General features: G+C 43.9%; 1 protein-coding gene across 1 annotated transcript in view; it reads left to right on the plus strand.

Annotated features, from left to right (window-relative positions):
* SH2D4A (SH2 domain containing 4A) overlaps nucleotides 1-17946 on the plus strand; it is an 83550-nt gene that overhangs the window by 18345 nt on the left and 47259 nt on the right. Inside the window, exons 3-4 of the mRNA XM_011939785.1 lie at nucleotides 593-752; nucleotides 2344-2515. Coding sequence (XP_011795175.1) covers nucleotides 593-752; nucleotides 2344-2515 — 332 coding nt within the window. The remainder of the gene's footprint in view (nucleotides 1-592; nucleotides 753-2343; nucleotides 2516-17946) is intronic.

A 17946-nucleotide genomic window follows, 5' to 3' on the forward strand; every position in this document is an offset into this window, starting at 1 on the left:
TGCAAACAATGAATGCTTTCTTCCCATTTCAGTTTCTTCATTTATAAAATAGGCACGTGCCGCCGGGCGCAGTGGCTCACACCTGTAATCCCAGCACTTTGGGAGGCTGAGGTGGGTGGATCACAAGGTCAGGAGTTTAAGACCAGCCTGGCCAAGATGGTGAAACCCTGTCTCTACCAAAAATACAAAAATTAGCCAGGTGTGGTGGCAGGTACCTGTAATCTCAGCTGCTTGGGAGGCTGAGGTGGGGAATTGCTTGAACCCAGAAGGCGGAGGTTGCAACGAGCCAAGATCATGCCACTGGACTCTAGCCTGGGCAACAGAGTGAGATTGTGTCAAAAAAAAAAAAACAAAAACAAAACAAAAAAACACGTGCAAAAAACATACCTCTAATATTTTTAAAACAAATATTTTCACTGAAGCTGCCACTCACTGCCACCACTGCCATTGCCACCTACAGATGTTCCTGAGCAGTTGGAAGTTCCTTGTCTCATCTAATATGTATATATTAGATGAGAATATAGGGAAATAGTAATCTATGACTAAAGATATTTGTCCAATCTGAATTTTTTGTTTGTGTGTTTGTTTGCAGAGAATGGCAAATCCGTTCATTGGAAGCTGGGAGCCGATAAGGAAGTCTGGGTGTGGGTGATGGGCGAACACCATCTAGATAAACCCTATGATGTGCTCTGTGATGAAATTATTGCTGAGAGGGCCCGGCTGAAAGCAGAACAGGAGGCAGAAGAGCTCAGGTATGCGATCTGCAAACCAACCAGAGACTTAAAGACCCTCCAGACATTAGAAAACATTGCAAACACGCCCCTTATTCACAGTATCAAGTGGGAGAATGGGGTTGGGTTGGAGGGTCACGAAAGTCATTTTGGATCTCTTTGGAAGGTTGACTTAGGCTTTTGGTATAAAGATCTTTTGGATCTCTTCAGAAGGTTGATTTAGGCTTTTGGTCTCAAGTCTTTGATCGTACTAAAGACCTCATGAAAGTCTTTAGTGCTGTCAAATCCGCTGCTTCCTCTCCCTGCTTGTCATTCCGGTTTTGATCTGTATGAGTGTGTGAGTTCCCCAGTGATCACCCGTGGCTGCACTAGAGTCACGTTAGAGCAGTGCAGGCCGACGCAGCTGAGTATCTGGAACATATGTGAGAAATGCAGTGACTGTGCGAGCTTCAGGCCTTCCAAGGAGATCACTGAGATACAAGCGGCTGGATAATCAGGCTCTTTAGGTGCCTACACAGTGCAAGGACTGGGAATTCAAAGAGAAACAGGGAGCTTCCAGTCTAGGAGGAGAAGTGGACAGATGCACAGCTCACTGTGTGGCCAGTGCAGGCTGTGATTTGGCTATAATGAAGGTATAAACAGAGTTTACCAAGCATAGGTAGGACCCATCATTCCGATCCACAGACGCGGTGAAATCTGAACCAAACCTTGAAAGGAGTGGTTTTCCAGCTACAGAAGGCCGAGAAGGAAAGTGCAGGCAGAGGGCTTAACCAAGACCCCTAGACTTGACTACGGATGGTTCTTTGGGGAATGATGAGGTCTTCCGAGCATTTGGAATACACTTGGGCAACTGCTTCAGAGGCCAGATTTGGGAGTTTGGACCTTATTCCAAATGTCCACAGAATGTCCACATTCTGTGGACAGTGAGGTTTTTCAAGAGAGAAGTGATATCAACTGCAGATGTAGGAAGGTAACTCAGAGGGAAACTGAGGCAGGTGATGGCACTCCTCTGCTGGGTAGCTGGGGTGCTCTGGGGCAGTGATGTTGACAGCATTACTCTGAGATGCTGAAGTGGAAATTGGGACAGACATGAGGACCACAGTTTAGTTCCCAAGGGCTAGGGATGCGAAGCAGACTCTGTGGCACAATGGATGGTGCATTGGACTTTCAAGGGCTGGGATGCTGCCCACTAGTGCCTGTAACTTTAAAACTATCAATGGACATATGAAGATAAAGGAATTATTTAATGATCGATTGGAAGGAGATGGTATGTTCTAATAGGTTAACTTGTAAACCAGGAGTTGGGCAGACCAGGATTCAGATTTTGGCTGTACCACTATATGGTTTGGATGAATTACAAAATTTTTTGGCGCTCTTATAACAAAGTGAGGATGACAATGCCTTCCTCATAGGGTTGTGATGAGGATGAAGTTAACGTGTTTACACTGAGGGAAACTGAGGCAGGTGATGGTACAGGGCCCAGCATGTTAGAAGCACTCAGTAAGTGGTGTCTGTTACTGTTTTTCACGTAATTTGAATGTCGACATCTGCTTTGGAAAAGCTTTTCCTGTTGAAGAATGTTTTTTGAGAATGTCCTTTTGCTTTTCTTCAGAAAAACTCACTCTGAAGAATTCACCAATAGCTTGAAAACAAAATCACAGTACCATGATCTGCAGCCCCCGGATAACCAGCAGACTAAAGACATCTGCAAGACAGTGGCAGAAAAGGAGGAATTGGAGCAAGGATCTAGCCCAGCACCAACCCTGGAAGACGAGAAAATCCGAGTGAGTCCTTCCTATCTGTAGGTGTGCGGAATTTCATCACGGGGGAGAAAAAGCTATTGAGGCCACTGAGACCACTGTGGCCGAGTGTCAGGATCCTCCACTGGCTTTCTTGGGAGAAATTCCTCCTAACTTTAAGATCCTCTTGCTCATGTCACTTGGGGGATTTACCTTCCCTGCTACTTCGTGAAAAATAAAGCACCCCTATTTCATGAGACTGAAAGTACCAGGCGAGAACGCTAGGAATGCAATTTGGCATTTTAAGGTATTTTCAGGTTCTCCCCGTTGCTGCCCCATTATATGTCTTCTGTTACAGCAGAGGTTGGCAAACATTTTCTGTCAAGTGCAACATAATAAATGGTTTAGGCTTTATGGGCCATGCCATCTTTCTCACAGCTATACACAAATGAATGATCATGGCTGTGTTCCAATAAAACTTTATTTTCAAGGACAGGCAGAGGGGCAGATTTGGCCTGTTCACGATGTAGATTACTTTCTACCGAGCCTCCACCTTTTTGTTGCGGACTCTAAACATCAGTGCTCGTTTGGCTTCATTGGCTCTGCCTGTGACTGTGGGGGCATTTACCTCCCCAACATAATAGAAATTTTATACTGAGAATTGGTATGAATTCTCTTATGGTTCAGGTGGTTCAAAAAACTCAAACATAATTTGCTGGGTGGATTATAGTTTGGGAGAACAATAAAACTATATTATGAAGTACCTTATTCTGCCAGGAATTTAATTACAACTGAGAATTAACAGGGATTTACAGTTGTTTGATTTCCATTCATGTCTCCAGCCCTGCAGCACTGGTTGTGTGTGCTTTCGACTTCTTTGAGGCTATCAAATGGGAATACAGATATCTCTTGCTTCCTTCTAGGGCCTAGTGAGACTCTGATAACTAACATGGTCAGGGGGTTATTCCACAGCAAAGCACACTGCTGAGTGTCTCATGTGATCCTTACAATAACATGAACTAGAGACAGTTGTCCATTTTACAGCTGGGGAAACTGAGGCTAAGTGTGGTTAAGCAACCTGCCCAAGGTCTTATTCCAACCCAGGTCTGCAGGACCCCCAGGCTATTCCTTAAATATTAACTATTAACTCCTTAACTCTCATATTTGGTTGTGTTGTTAATATGAGGGCTATGAAGAAGTTTTTTATGAAGGGTTACAAAGATGAGGCTCAAAATATTTAAGAAGAAAAAATTCTCAATTTGGTTTTTCTTCTCAGGATCAGCCCTGGGCATGCTTCCCACATCCTCAGCGAGGCCTCCATGACTCCCCAGGTGTGCTTTGCACTCAGCATGCATAACACCAGACTCCACCAACACGGCTCCCTTTCCCACACCCGTAAAACCAAGAACAATAGCAACAATAAGAAAGCTCCTCCCAGAGTATTGATTATGGAGCTGAGTGTGGTTGCTCACATTTGTAATCTCAGTGCTTTTGGAGGCCGAGGCAGGAGGATCCCTTTTGAGGCCAGGAGTTCCAGACAAGCCTGGGCACAATCCTGTAGAGATAGTGAGACCCCCATCTCTACAAAAAGTAAAATAAAAATAGCCAAGCATGGTGATTCATGCCTGTAGTCCTAGCAACTCAGGAGGCTGAGGCAGGAGAATCGATTGAGCCCAGGAATTTGAGGCTGCAGTGAGCTCTGATTATACCACTGTACTGTAGCCTGGGCGACCGAGTGATACCCTGACTCTTAAGAAAAAAAGAAAGTTTTAAGTATGTATGCTTATCTCTGTGCTTGAATTACAGTACTTTTTTGGACTTTTTTTTTCAAAAGTAGGACGGAAGATTAAAATGGAAATTAAAATAGATACCACAGTTATTATTCTTTAACCATGTCATAAATATTATATTGAGAGTGGCACTGTTCCATTCCTTGGGTGCCTGCTAAACTGTCATATGGAAAGAGATGGGGGCAGTGGAGAAAGAAACAATTAGATACAAGGAATACAGAAATAGATGGGTGACAGGTTTTTATATTTCTGCTTTTTATCTTTCCCTGTGTCAGAGAAGATGCTGTCAGGGGCTCCTGTGATATTTGCTGAAGTTCACTCTGACAGCAGGCCACGCAGCAAGGAGGCTGATCTTCACAGCTAGTGTGAGCATTTAAAGAGGTGTCTGCTACCTCTTAGGCAATTGAGTCGATGGTACATTTACATTTCTACTGTAAGTTCTGTATATGTCACTATAGTGGCCTGAATATTTATCCCCCGAAATTCATGTCCACCTAGAACCTCAGAATGTGAGCTTATTTGGAAATAGATCTTTGCAGATGTAATTAAAGGATCTCCAGATGAGATCGCCCTGGATTTAGGGTGGACCCTAAATCCTACAACAGGTGTCCTTATAAGAGGAGAGCCAAGGGAAATGTGAGAGAGAGTGTACTAGTCTGTTTTCACGCTGCTGATAAAGACATACCCGAGATTGGGCAGTTGACAAAAGAAAGAGGCTTACTGGACTTACAGTTCCATGTTGCTGGGGAGGCCTCACAATCACTGCAGAAGGTGAAAGGCACGTCTAACATGGCAGCAGACAAGAGAAGAGAGCTTGTGCAGGGAAATTCTCCTTTATAAAACCATCGGATCTCATGAGACCCACTCACTATCACAAGAACACCGTGGGAAAGACCCGCCCCCATGATTCAACCGCCTCCCACCAGGTTCCTTCCACAATACATGGGAATTGTGGGAGTTGCAATTCAAGAGGAGATTTGGGTGGGGACACAACCAAACCCTATCAGACAGAAACACTGGGAAGAAGGCCGAGTGAAGAAAGAGGCAGAAAGTGGAGTTATGCTGCCACAAGATGGGAGCCACCAGAAGCTGGAAGAGGGAGCACAGCCCTGCCCAGCCTTGATTTCTGATGCTAGCCTCCAGAACTGTGAGAGAGTAAATATCTGTCGTTTTAAGCCACCAAGTTTATGGCCATTCCTTGCAGCAGCCCTGGGTAGTGAATGCAGTTACTTCTCATTGACTTTCTCAGAAATGTTTCATTATGCTACTCTAATTATTAAATAGTTATTAAAATGGAGAAGCAACCATTTTAGAGAGACAGACCTGCTTTCTGGAAAACCAAAAATAAGCTGAATCCTGCATCCCTCACCTCCTCGTGCTGTAGCTTTTAGCTCTTGAGTTTCTCCCGCTATAAAAAGGGGATAAACCATCTATTTGTTAGGCAGAGTAATGGCAAATATATCCACATTTAGATCTCTAGGACCCGCGAACACGTTACTTTATGTGGAACAGGGGACTCTGCCTCTGGGACCGAGGTTAAGGACCTTGAGATGCAAGATTATCCTCAAATATCCAGGCAGGCCCAGCTTAATCGCATGAGTCCTTAAAGCAGAGACTCTTTCCTGGTTGAGGTCAGAGGGAGATGTGGCTATAGGATAATGACAAGAGACATGTGATGTTCCTGGCTTTGATGATGGAGGAAGAGACCATGCGTGAAACAAGGAACCAGAGCAGCTTCTAGAAGCTGGAAGAGGCAAGGAATCGGATTCTCCTTGAGTCTATGGAAGGCACGCAGCTCTGTTGACACCTTGGTGTTGGCCTAGGGTTGGGTCTCTGACCTACCGAAATGTATCCTAATTTGTGTTGTTCAAAAGCACTCAGTTTATTGTAATTTGTTACAGTGGCAATGGAAAACCAATACAATCTGGTAGGATTTTGTGATGAGTAAGTGAGATATTGTATTAGTCAGGGTTCTCTAGAGGGAGAGGACTAATAGGATAGACATATATATGAAAGGGAGTTTATTAAGGAGTATTGACTCACACGATCACAAGGTAAAGTCCCACAACAGACCATCTGCAAGCTGGGGAGCCAGGAAGCTGGTCCAAGTCCCCAAACCTCAAAAGTAGGGAAGCCAACAGTGCAGCCTTCAGTCTGTGGCTGAAGGCCTTAGAGCCCCTGGCAAACCACCGGCATACATCCAAGAGTCCAAAAGCTGAAGAACTTGGAGTTCAATGTTTGAGGTCAGGAAGCATCTAGCACAGGAGAAGGATGGAGGCTGGAAGACTCAGCAGGTCTAGTCCTTCCATGTTCCTCTTCCTGCTTTTATCTTAGCCATGCTGGCAGCTAATTAGATGGCGCCCACCCAGATTGAGGGTGGGTCTGCCTTTCCCAGTCCACTGACTCAAATGTGAATCTCCTTTGGCAACACCCTCGCAGACACACCCAGGAACAATACTTTGCATCCTTCCATCCATCAAGTTGACACTCATTATTAACCATCACAGATATTAAATACTGAGCACTTATTTCAGTGCCTCCAAACACATATCAGGTATTTAGTTAGCTCACTTTCCTCTTCCCTGTACATTTTATTATTATTTTTTCTTTTCAAGGCAGGGTCTCACTCCCCCCCAGAGTGGAGTGTAGTGGCGCAATCATAGCTCACTGCTGCCTTGAACTCCTGGGCTCAAGCAATACTCCTTCAGCCTCTCTGGTAGCTAGAACTACAGGCACAGGCCACCACCCCAAGCTAATTTTAACAATTATTTATAGTGATGGGATCTTGCTGCATTGCCCAGGCTGGTCTTAAACTCCTGGTCTCAGTTGATCCTCCCACCTCAGCTGCCCAAAGTTTTGGGAGTACAGGTGTAAGCCACTGTGGCCGGCCCCTGTACATTTTTCTTAGCTTAAATATATCGACAGTGAGGAGAGGATCCCAAGGTTGATTGATTTACTCATAACATATTTTGAGTACCCAATAGGTGCTAAATAGTGAGGTTACGATACTGAAGTAAAACAGAATCACTGCTCTCATGACATTTTAGTTGGGGAGGGAGAGAGACATCACATAATATATAATTTCAAACAGTAACAAGTGCTGTGACATGAGGGATAGGTTTCTGTTCACCCCAATTACATCAGCACTTGGGCAGCTCCATGGAGCCAAGGATGGCTTTGCAGAGGACATGGCCCCTAGGGCTGGCAGTTCCAGCTGAGGAACAGTGTGGCAAAGGCTCCATAGCTGGCAGGAAAGCGGGCTTTGGAGGAGCCAAAGGGGCCAGTGTGACTGGAGTGCAGAAGCAGGGAAAGCATTGCAGGGGGTGGGGCAGGGCCAGACAAGACAGGGTCTTGGGGGCGACTTACGTGTTTTGACTCTTTTCAAGAACAATTGGAAATTGTCAGTGATTATCGAGCAAGGGGTTGAGCTGATCAGATTTATATTTTGAAAAGGAGGGATCATTCTTGCATCAGAGAGGCTGGAGGAACAAGGTAGCGTGACCAGGTTTCTAAGCTTGGATGCCGGGGAGAATGAGGTGTCATCAGGATGAACAGGCATGTCTGGAGGAAGAGCTGATGTTAAAGGAGAAGATGATTCTAGTGGAGATGCATCAGGATTTCCCAGGCTACTTGCAGCAGTAGTAGTAGTGGTGGATACACGCTGATTGTTTTCTTTTTCTTTTTCTTGTTTTTGAGACAGGGTCTTGCTCTATCACCCAGGCTGAAATACAGTGGCACAATCATAAGCTCTCTGTAGCCTCCAACTCCTGGGCTCAGGTTATCCTTCAGCCTCAGCCTCCTGAGTAGCTAGGACTACAGGCACATGCGTGGCTAGTTTTTAAATTTTTTGTAGAGACAGGGTTTCACTGTGTTGCCCAGGCTGGTCTTGAACTCCTGGGCTTGAGTGATCCTCCTGTCTCAGTCTCCCAGAGTGATGGAATTACAGGTGTGAGCCACTGCACCCAGCCAGGCTGATCTTATACATGTGATTTAGAGTTCACAACACTTTTTCTCATCGAGTTATGTCTTTTCACAACATTCCTGTGAAACAGACAATACATTACCATTTCTTTTGTACAGATGAAGAAACAAATGTTCGAAGAGATTAAGTGATTAACCCCAAAATTAGTTAGAATGCCCTCATTTTTGTATGTCTACTTTAATCCCCACTCTCATTGTAACTTTGACATATTTAAAACAGAATTCATCACTGCCCCCAGGCCTTCTCCTTTAGAAGGAACTCTGGTTTCTGGTGAGAAACCAAGACTGGAGCTTTAGGACGCATCCCACGTGTTTCCAAAATGCAATTCAGATTTGCACAGTAAGGATTAAAGATTTCCAAATTTCTGCCATAATTTATTTTAACTCTAATATCTAAAAGTATATTGTCATGTCTTCAAAATTGCATTGTATACACAAGGCCCAACATCTGCTATAAAAAAATCTTCAAGCAGTTTTTATTGAAGTTAGTGACCATAATCCTTATCTGAGCAGCTCTGGGGGGATTTAAAGAACAATCAGTCTTCCAGGATTATCAACAATGTTCAAGGGAAATCAGCTATAAATTTATTAAAGTAAAGCTGTCTTGTTAGATTTGTAGTAAATTTCCAATGAAAGATCATCATTAGAGTCCAGGTGCTGTGACTCACGCCTGTAATCTCTGCACTTTGGGAGACCGAGGCAGATGGATCACTTGAAGCCAGGAGTTCAACACCAGCCTGGGCAACATGGCAAAACCCTGTCTCCACAAAAAACACAAAAATTAGTCAGGCATGGTGGCGTGCATCTATAGTCCCAGCTGCTTGGGAGGCTGAGGTAGGAGATCACTTTAGCTGGGCAGGCGGAAGTTGCAGTGAGCTATGATCACGCCACTCTACTCCAGCCTGGGTGATGGAGCAAAACCCTGTCTTAAAAAAAAAAAAAAGATCGTCACTAAAAACTGTGCCCCATTTTCTAATAAAATACTCCAGACCTGAATCAGTATGCACTTCTTACCAGTCTGATCTAAAATCTCCCGAGGGCTGTGGAGAATGGGTGAAAATTAAATTCAACCCAAATATTGGTGTGTATTCAGCATTGTAGAATCTCTTGTGGAGGAGTCAGTTTCTTTTAGGAGGCAGTGCTTCTGGTTAACAGGGACCCTTTTTATTTGTACTGATTTATCAGTTGCTGCTTGAAGAAGTCCAAATAATGGAAAAATATCAGGGTTGGGCTTGGGCATGAGAGTATTCAGTCTTATGCACGTCGGGGTACACTGGATTTCTGCATTTATATCAGTAGTGTTTTTTCAACTCTGCTGTGATTATCTCATGGAAGGAAGGATTGAAGCAAATATTTAGTCAGAGTCCCCTTTGAGCTTATGTAGAACTTGGGGTAAATCCTACAGTTACTTCTTCATTATCCTTCCTCTTTACTCACTAGTATTTTGAATAGGTTGAAATCAGGTTAATAGGATGCCGAGGCCAGCCTCGAGGGAAGAAAGCAACACATGGTAAGAGGATAGCTGGGAACTTGGATGCTGTTTGGTGAAACAGGCAGATTTGCCTTAGTGCTGGTCATTGGGATGATAGTGGTTAGATATAGGTAGCCCCATACACATTTGGAAAGATGTACATTCACGATGTTCCTTCATCCTCACAACTGGAGGAGGTGTGAAACAGGTATTTTTATTCCTGTTCCGAGTGGGGCAATCAGGGCAATGATGGTGCCCAGGTGGAGCTGGGTCTTCTACCTTATTCAGGTCCTTCTTGTTATGTGCCCCAGGGAAGGTAGTCACGTCTGCATCTTAATGATCACACTGCTGGGATTAGAGTTTTTGGGCTTTTCTCCTCCACTAGCAGTGATACTTTAGACCAGATATTCTTGGCTTTGAATTAAACAGAAAAGCTTTTTCCGTAGGAAAACATGGAGAAGGGGAAAGAAGAGGGAGTCGGGTTTGGAGAAACAGACAGGATTAAATCTACCTTCCTGAACACCTTGAGCCAGTCTCATTCACCTGGGTGGTGTTTTTGCAGCGCTTACAGCTCTAGCACGCTGCTCCTGTCTCTGTGTGCCTTGGATTTTTAGAGCAGCCTCTCTGCCCTGCACTGTGAGAGGGTTGCGTCTGTACTGCTGGGTTTGTTACCTATGCTGACTGCAAATCTCATAACCCTGTGGAACCTCTGTTTTCTCATCTATCAAAACCGGGAATTAAAACCAGGTGTGGTGGCTCATGCCTGCAATCCCAGCACTTTCGGAGGCCAAAGCAGGTGGATTACTTGTGCCCAGGATGTCGAGACCAGCCCTGGCAACATAGCAAGACACTGTCCCTACAGAAATAAAAATTAAAAAATAGCAGGACATGGTGGTGCACACCTATAGTCCCAGCTACTCCAGTGGCCAAGGAAAGGATCGCTTGATCCTGGGAGGTTGAGGCTTCAGTGAGCTGTGGTCACACCATTGCACTCTAGGCTTGGCGACACAGAGAGACTCTGTCTCAAACAAGCAAAAACTGGGAATTTAAAAAGGCTTGCCTTGTTTATGTCATGGGTTTTTGGTGAAAAAAAAGTTGACATAGTAAAAAATGACATGAGATAATATATTTGGAAATTCTTTGAAAACTGCAAATCCCAGTACAAATCTAAGGGGTTATTTTCACTAGGAGCACTAGAGACTGCCCTTCCCCTGTGTGACCGTCTCCTATCCAGGGCTGCACACTTCAGTGTCCAGCACTGTTGGGCTGCATCAGTCATTCTCTGAGCAAATATCCATCAAGGTTTAATCGGTGTAATGACGGGCATTACGGCGCCACGAGGGAGGCATAAGACGAGGCTGTCATCTTTCAAGAGTTTTAGGCCCTGAAAAGAGCAGCAGTGAGTGCTCTGTAGGGCAGGATTTAATCACATTCCAGGAGGCCAGTGGCCTGTTCACTGGTTTGTGGAAGGCAGGGATGGAGGGGGTGGCAGAGAAAGGCAGAGAGGCCTGGGGAAAGGACTCTGCAGTCCTGGCCAGTGAAATGTCATTGGTAAGAAACTGCAAAGCCTCGTGTGTCCGGGAGGGAGAATGCAGGGGAACAGTCTGCTGGGGGTAAAAAGGTAAGTCTAAGTAGATGCTAACAGGACACCTTATGGAAGAAGAGTCAGGCTTGTTCCATGTATTAGTTTTCTTCAGGACTTACCCTAGTACCCATGTATTATCTCCCAGCTCCTCACGTGGGAAATCTAACAAAGCAGGACTGGGTTCTCTGATTAGGGTCTTATGAGGCTGAAATCAAGATGTCAGCTATGATGGTCTCTTATCTGGAGGCCCTGGAGAAGAATCTGCTTCCAGGTATATTCACGTCGCTGGCCAAATGAACCAGCGTAAGGCCCTGATTCCTTACTGAGCATCAACCAGGGGCCAATCTTTGTATCTGGAGCCACCTGCATTCCTTATGCTTTCCAGGTGGTCCCTCAAGCAATGGCAGATTGAGTCCTTCTCCTGCTTAAAAGCTCTCTATGACTTCCTCTTCTGCTGTCTCTCTCTGACTCTAGCTGGAGAAAGTTCTCTGCTTTTGAAGAGCACCTGTGATTAGATTGGGCCCACAGTTAATCCTGGATAATCTCATTTTAAGGTCCATAGCTAGTAATTAATGTCTGAGGAATAACAGATTTACAAGTCCCAGATTAGGGCGTGGGTATCTTTTAAGGCCATGACACCTACCACACCCCTGTAGGCTGACGGGTCAGTGGTACAGGCCTGCCACCCCTTATCCAATACATCTGGACCCAGAAGTGCTTCAGATTTCAGCTTTTTTCCAGATTTTATAAAAGAAATACTGAGCATGTACTATGTAATATATAATGCCTCCCAGCAAGGTCTGGGGCAACACTCTGTAAACAAATGCTGTAAATACTGTAAATAGCCTCATGTTCAAGTTAGGATCCTCCCTGATATGAGTTACATAGTTTCAGAGCTTTTTGGATTTTAGAATTGTTGATAAGGGAGGGTGGGCCTCCAGTCCATTTTTGAGCTGTGGTAATATAATGAGAGCAAGTGGTCAAAAGAACTGGATTTTCATTTTGACTTGGTCTCTGCAGGACTTTTGTTTTCATTATCTGTAAAATGAGAGACTTTTAAATTGTTTAGTGACCATAGAGCCCAGGTGCAGGTACTTCCTATGCTGCCCCTGGGAGAGACATCACTAATCAATCGCAGCACTCTCCTGATGAGCCAGGACAAGACCTCACATCCTTGTCAACAGGGCTGCAGGCAGCCAAATGGAGCCCTAGGAGTTAACGGTACAGATGGACTCTGTTTGCTGAGGTGATTTCTCAGAAGTTTCACTCTAGCTCTAAACATGCAGATCTTAAAGCAACAGTCGATGCCTGTACAACAGGAAGAATGTTTTTTCCTATCACTACAGGCTGTTAAGGAGGGTTGCCATCCTGTTTCAATGAATAAGCCACATCACAAGGTCTAGGCTTTTGTATTTGAGCAGCAGTTAGGCAGGGGTATGATAGGCAAACCCGGTGGTATGTGGCAAGGTCAACTCAATTTTATTTCTGTAAATAAGGCACAAACGATGTATTCTTTGGACAAGTGGCATTCCTCCCCTGAGCTGGTTTTCACCGCAGCCCTCCCCTCCAAGACTCAAAACATATCTTTTGGTCCACCTGGGTAACAGCTAATCTTCTCACATACAAAAATGTAGAGAGCTGTACCTTCCTGCCATGCAACAGTTTCTGTAGTTTTAACCAGAACACCAAACCACCCAATCCGTAGGTTTGCATTTGGATATGATTTTATACCAACGTAACCCAAGTTATATCTTCATTAGTAAATGGCTTCATTCAAGGAGATCCCTTACAGAATAAGGGAAGACTTACCCCAGTTCTAAGAGTGAAGAATTTCTGCTTCACCCTTACAGCCACGAGAAGCAAATCTTGGGAATCTGAGAATTGTTTCATGGCTGCTACAGGCTTTGGAAACCTTAAGGTCCAGGCTCAGAGTATCTTTCTACACATTCATGACAGTCTTTACAAAAGATTTTCTAAGGATACATTTTTGTTGGTTTAAAATTTTTATTATAAGAAATAAATATCCAAAAATAAGATGGCCTCAATAATACCAGATACCTGGAAACCATAGCACCAACAGAGTAGAAGATCTCTAGTTAGGGAATGAAAGTTTCAGTCCTTACAGGCAGCTCTGAGACTTGGGGCAGTATCTTGTAAGGCAGGAGCCCCTATCCCTGGGGTACCATTGGTCTGTGATCTGTTAGGAACCGGGCTACATGGCAGGTGGTGAGCAGCAGGCAAGCAAGTGAGCATTACTCCCTGGGCCCTGCCTCCTGTCATACCATCAGCAGCGTTAGATTCTCACAGAAGCACGAACCCTATTGTGAACTGCGCACGTGAGGGATCTAGGCTGTGTGCTCCTTATGAGAATCTAATGCCTGATGATCTGTCACTGCCTCCCATTACCCTCGGATGGGACTTTATAGTTGAAAGAAAGCAAGCCACCGATTCTGCATTATGAATTATGATGAGTATGTAATAATAATAGAAATAAAGTACACAATAAATGTAATGCACCTGAATCATCCCGAAGCCATCCCTCTGGCGCCCCCTATCTGTGGAAAAATTGTCTTCCACAAAATCGGTCCTCGATGCCAAAAAGCAGAGGACTGAGGATCAGTTTCTTCTGTAGATGTTAAATTTAGCAACACTGACCCTTTAGAAAGGAAGCTGATAAAATGTATAAATAGGAGAAAGCAGCTTAACCAGTATTGTCTGATGGAAGCAGCAACAATTGCCTCCTGAAGTCCTTGAATTACAGGATGCCTCTCACCCCCAATCCACATCCTCTGGCAAGTATGTAGAGCAATAAAAGATGTTGTTCTTATCAGGAGTCCAGGCTTGGTCCTTCGCATTCTTCAGATGAAGAGTTGGAGGCAAAAGAATGCTGTCTGGCTGGATTTTCCAAGCTGAGGAGGAGGCTGAAGTAACATCTAGATTAGAACTGAGTATATGGTTTTTATTCTGCAAAGCTGTTGCCTTCTGCAAAATCGCTGGCTTGTCCTTATTTTTTGGCAGTGGGGATGCAGCTGAGGAACCTCTGAAGTGATGCTCTGCTTAATACCGAGTCAGTGTTGTGGTTCTCCATGGATCACAGCAAACACACAGGGTTACTGGGTGCCTACACTGAACTGGAGGTGCTGGGGAATAGTTGAGTTTCTCTGTCCTTCTGCCACGTTTTGAGATATGCAGGTTCAGAGCAGATGCCATTCCCAGTTAACGATGAATGTAATGGGGTGTTAATGGGACTGAGAGAAAAAGACAGTGGCGTGCTGTGTGAACAGACTCACCGTACCTAGGGGAGTTTGGGTATGAACTGCGAGTCGCCTGCAGCTGAAGAGACCCTTAGGGACCCTCTATGTGGACAGCCATCTGAATGCAGTGATGTCCCCTGCCCCCACTCAGAGTCATTCTGCACCTGGTTGGGAGAATGGCAGATTCTGCCAACTCAAAGATAAGCTCCTCTGTGTTGCTCTGCTTATATGTAATGTGTAGGCTTGGAACTCATTAATCAGTACTGACTGTCATTAATCAGTACCGACTGTCCTTGCCCCGAAGAGGACCTTGAATGAAACTATATCTGCTCGCTTTTAGATTTTATCTCCAGAGAATTCTTCATTATTTTTACAGAAATGGCCTTCAGAGTGGGCCACAGTGCAAAACAGGAGCTAAAAAAAAATTAGAACCAAACATCTGGGATTCAAAGCATTACACACACAGAAAAAGAAGACCTTGTAGCTGGCAGATTAAAGAGCCTCGAGCAAAAGTCTTCCTTGTGATATATTCTTTAACCAGGTGGAGTTACAGATGAGGCCTCTTACCTCTCCACCTCCACCACACAGGCACACACATGCCACACATTGCATGCATACATGCGCACACAACACACATATGCATGCTTTCCACACTGCCCCAAGGCTCTGATACCTGTTTTTAAGTCTGTCATTTTTCTATAACAACTAATGATCACAAAAACAAGCCACTAAAATGTCCATTTTAGTTGTAAACTTGACACTAAAACTATGGTGGTTTTTAGTTGTTTGTGTGTGTGTTTCTTTAGAAACAGGATCTTGCTTTGTCACCCAGGCTCGAGTACAGTGGTGCAATAATGACTCACTACAGCCTCAAACTCCTGGGCTCAGGTGATCCTCCTGCCTCAGCCTCCCAAGAAGCTGGGACTACAGATGCATGCTCCCAAGCCCAGCTAATTTTTTTATTTGTTGTAGAGACAGTAGTCTCACCATGTTGCCCATGCTGGTCTTGAACTTCTGGCCTCAGGTGATCCTCTTGCCCCTGCCTCCCAAAGTGCTGAGATTACAGTTCACTTGTATTTTTAAGTCTTATTGTAACTCATAGTGTTATGTTTCCATGAGTAGAGAGCAGTTAAGTAGCTACCTGTAAAATGATTTTAAGATATAATATGAAGCTTCCACTTAGATTTTCCTTCTTCTATACCTTTTTTTCAAACTAAAATTAAGGGTGCTCTCCACTCTGAAATGATCAGTTCTCTAAAACTGGACTTCAGTGGTTTGCCTTGATAAAGGAGAGATTCGGAAGAGAGTTACTGAGATCCAAACAAGTCTTTGAAAGAATAGAAAAGAATATGCTGAATTATTTCTGGGCTTCTCATTCATCTCAAAGTGCTATTGCATAGCAACAAAAGTTCTGGGTTTTCTGTCACTTGTGCCTCAGGTTAAGGGGGAAAAACAGTATTAGCAGCATAATACTTTCGTGTGATTTAAGCAGAGGTGAGTACTGAGCTTGGCGAGTAGGCTGGGTGGTGAAGCTTGCACCCCACCCCAGAGTAGATACCTCGTGCCTGGGGTTAGTGGAACCAGCGTGGCATTGCCTGGTTCCTGGGTGCAGACAGCCATGTCACCAGTCTCTGGGAGGCAAGGGGGTTCACACCTTAGAACAAGGACCACCATGGTAAGTAGAGAACATGTGCTTCTGAAACACAAGCTAGAATTTTGAGGCTTAAATTGGATATAGGGACGAAAGAGGAATAATCCTATTCCAAGCTAGGAGTCATTTGCCTTGACGTGTATTCCATTCTAGTACACATGAAGGAAGCATTTCAATGTAATTTTTATGAGAGATAAAGCATTGGACATGCCAGGTAAAAACAGATAATGAATTAATTGTGCATATCTTATTAATTCAAGAGTGGAGCCCTAATCAGAGGGCTACGCAATTCCCCAAGTAGTTTCTGCATAACTGTAATAGAATTTCATGGTAGGTAATTTGTAGCATAAAATCTTCTATAAGATAGAATCACAAAATACCAGCACCTTAAAATTCACTTAAGCTGTTGTGCTTCTTAAAAGCAAACAAATAATCAAATTTCTAAAATAAAAAGCTTAATATAAATTAGAAAAGAGAAAAACAGATTTCTAGTCTTAAGAGTGTATTCAACTTAATTTTGTTACCAACTTCATAGTGTATAACTTCATTGCAGGAGATATTTGCATTGATTCACTTATTGAACTCATTAAAAGTAGTATGCTAGAATCCTGAGTCGGGAGACGTGTTGACCACTTCAAGGTCAGTCGTTCAACTTCTCTAAGGCTAAGTCTCCCAATCTATAAAACAGACGTTAAAGTAGCTACATGTCATTGGGTTAATGTGAGAATCAAATGAAATAATACACATAAAAGTGTTTTGTAAAGGATGTATGATATGAATATTGTTTTCTATTATTGTTATTATTTCTTGAGACAGAGTCTCACTCTCTACCTCCAGCATTCAAGTGATTCTCCTGCCTCAGACTCCTGAGTAGTTGGGATTACAGGTGCCTATCACCACGCTCGGCTAACTTTTGTATTTTTAGTAGAGATGAGGCTTCACCATGTTGGCCAGGCTGGTCTTGAACTCATGACCTCAAGTGATCTGCCCACCTTGGCCTCCCAAAGTGTTGGGATTACAGGCATGAGACACTGCCTCCTGCCTATTATTTTTCTATTATTATTGGTAGTTAAGTTCTATGTTCCATTTCGTCAGGACTTCCTGTATCAATCATTTTTTTAATCATGTTTTTAAGACTCTTTGAATATTTTCTAAACAATCCTTTATTATTTTATGCTTACACTTTATATTTCACAATTCCTTTATTTCTCTTGCTTGTCTTTTACTTCTTCATGGATCCTATTTCAGTCGTCTCCCTGGGTGAGAATGTAAGAGTGGCCTTTGAAACTCTCTCACATGTGAATGCTTTGCCCTCGCAAACCTACACCAGCTCTGCATCACTGCATTTTCCAAAGATGTTACTGCCCAGTTCTGTTGTTTGTGCGTTGCTTAATGGTGTTTTAGGGGATGGTGCAATAGGAGTAATCGTGTTGTTCATCTAATATGACTGACGTTCTGTGCTCTAACATGCTCAAAATAAACTTGGAAACCAAAGACAATGTTTTTAGTTGTTGTTGTTCTTTATTATTTCATTTTGTTTTTGAGACAGAGTCTTACTCTGTCTCCCAGGCTGAAATGCAGTGGCAAGATCGTGGCTCACTGCAGTCCTGACCTCCCCAGGCTCGGGTGATTCTCCCACCTTAGCCTCCCGAGTAGCTGGAACTACAGGCACACACCACCACGCTCAGGTAACTTTTGTATTTTCTGTAAAGACAGGGTTTCACCATGTTGCCCAGGCTGGTCT

This window comes from Colobus angolensis, unplaced genomic scaffold (assembly GCF_000951035.1).
Source record: "Colobus angolensis palliatus isolate OR3802 unplaced genomic scaffold, Cang.pa_1.0 Scaffold184, whole genome shotgun sequence".
In the NCBI taxonomy this organism is placed as follows: domain Eukaryota; kingdom Metazoa; phylum Chordata; class Mammalia; order Primates; family Cercopithecidae; genus Colobus; species Colobus angolensis.